Here is a 1,458-nt window from a genome sequence, read left to right as displayed (position 1 = left end):
ATACAAATTTTCAAATATTTGATACAACTACATAACCTTCGGACCTCAAACCAACCCTCAAAATGTTTTAAACACCCAAGCAAGACTTTGTCAAACTAATATTCAAAGTTTCTAAAAAATACCTTGAATATAAGTCAATAAAGAGCTTAAGGGTTTTGCAACTGGCTACTGATCTCTCAGTAGGTTCTTTCATTAAAAAATTAACAGCAAAAACGTGACCCAGAAGTGCTGCCATACTAAATTTCATGCACAAAATTAATCGTTTTACAATGTAATATGTTACCTCTTGACATCAGGATGACCTCTTTTTGTGTTTCCTCTACAGCGGTACACACTTTCCGGATTACACTCTGAGAGATTCCCTGCAGAGCTGCAAATTCTGATACGCTGTAGCCGTGCTGATCATACGGCTCACTCGCGATCTGTCTCAGTAACGTCTCGTTTGCATCTTTGATCCCAATGGCGAATATTTTGATTCCCCTTTGCCTCAGCTCCTGAGCCTGTGACTTGACCTCATCTTGAGAGTCACCATCTGTGATAACAATGGCAATCTGAGGAACATTCTGCTGTGCTCGACTTCCGGCCTTTTCAACAAAGTGTTGTTTCAGCATGAACTCCAAACCCTTGCCAGTAAACGTCCCGCCGGTTTTATAACGAAGATTTTTGATGTAGCTGAGAATTTCCTCTTTGTTCTGGTAAGTGCTGAGTGAAAATTCAGTATACGGTGTGTCACTGTACTGGACCAAACCGATCCTGATTCTGTCAGGAGCAACTTCAAAGTTCTCTACGAGCGAGGAGAGGAATTCACGGATTTGTTGGAAGTTCGCCGGCCCAATACTGTTTGAACCATCCACCAGGAATACAATGTCAGCCACTGTGTTCTGTGCACAGACTGAGAGAAGAAAACAACAATCAGAATTGAAAATAAATGTACCAATAATCTCATCTAGTAAATCCTGTCCCTACCAATGTTTTGGCCATTGCTGACAAGAAAACTTAATGACAGAACAAGAAAGCCAAGTAATCCCCATTCCTTCTCCATGCTTGTTCCCTGAAAGAAAGCAACCAATGATGTTAAAAGTTTCTGCACAATTTGTATCACAAAACAGAATTACAAATATAATATGCATGTAAAAAAAAATTATACAAGTTGAAAGAGAATGAGATCTTTGCATTGTCCCACTGATCTTTCCTGCTTTATATGAAAATAACAAACTGAATGTTTGTAAAGACTGATATATTGAGATATGTGAGCTACCGTTTTTGTGAGTTGCTGGCCTACGGCCACTTATACTTCTTAGCACACAAAGGCCTTGTCCCAAATGGCGCACTTCATGTTTATTTGTGTAAACAATGGCCATTAGGTCAGCAAAATCACAAACACAAACTATTTTAAACAGATCAAATGCACACCACCAGTACAGCATGCTTGCAGCAGCATTTGACGAAATTACATTT

At 39.4% G+C, this 1,458-nt stretch overlaps 1 protein-coding gene across 1 annotated transcript in view; it reads right to left on the bottom strand.

The window, feature by feature from the left end:
- Positions 1-111: 111 nt before the first annotated feature.
- The window catches only part of LOC107561763 (collagen alpha-4(VI) chain-like), an 8,136-nt gene continuing 6,789 nt past the window's right edge, over positions 112-1,458 (bottom strand). Inside the window, exons 4-6 of the mRNA XM_016246238.1 lie at positions 967-1,051; positions 284-892; positions 112-122 (exon numbers count right to left, since the gene is read on the bottom strand). Of these exons, the coding sequence (XP_016101724.1) occupies positions 112-122; positions 284-892; positions 967-1,051 (705 nt within the window). The remainder of the gene's footprint in view (positions 123-283; positions 893-966; positions 1,052-1,458) is intronic.

Source organism: Sinocyclocheilus grahami, unplaced genomic scaffold (genome assembly GCF_001515645.1).
Source record: "Sinocyclocheilus grahami isolate Dianchi unplaced genomic scaffold, SAMN03320097.WGS_v1.1 scaffold791.1, whole genome shotgun sequence".
NCBI classification, from domain to species: Eukaryota; Metazoa; Chordata; class Actinopteri; order Cypriniformes; family Cyprinidae; genus Sinocyclocheilus; species Sinocyclocheilus grahami.
This window is presented reverse-complemented; position numbering and strand designations above follow the sequence as displayed.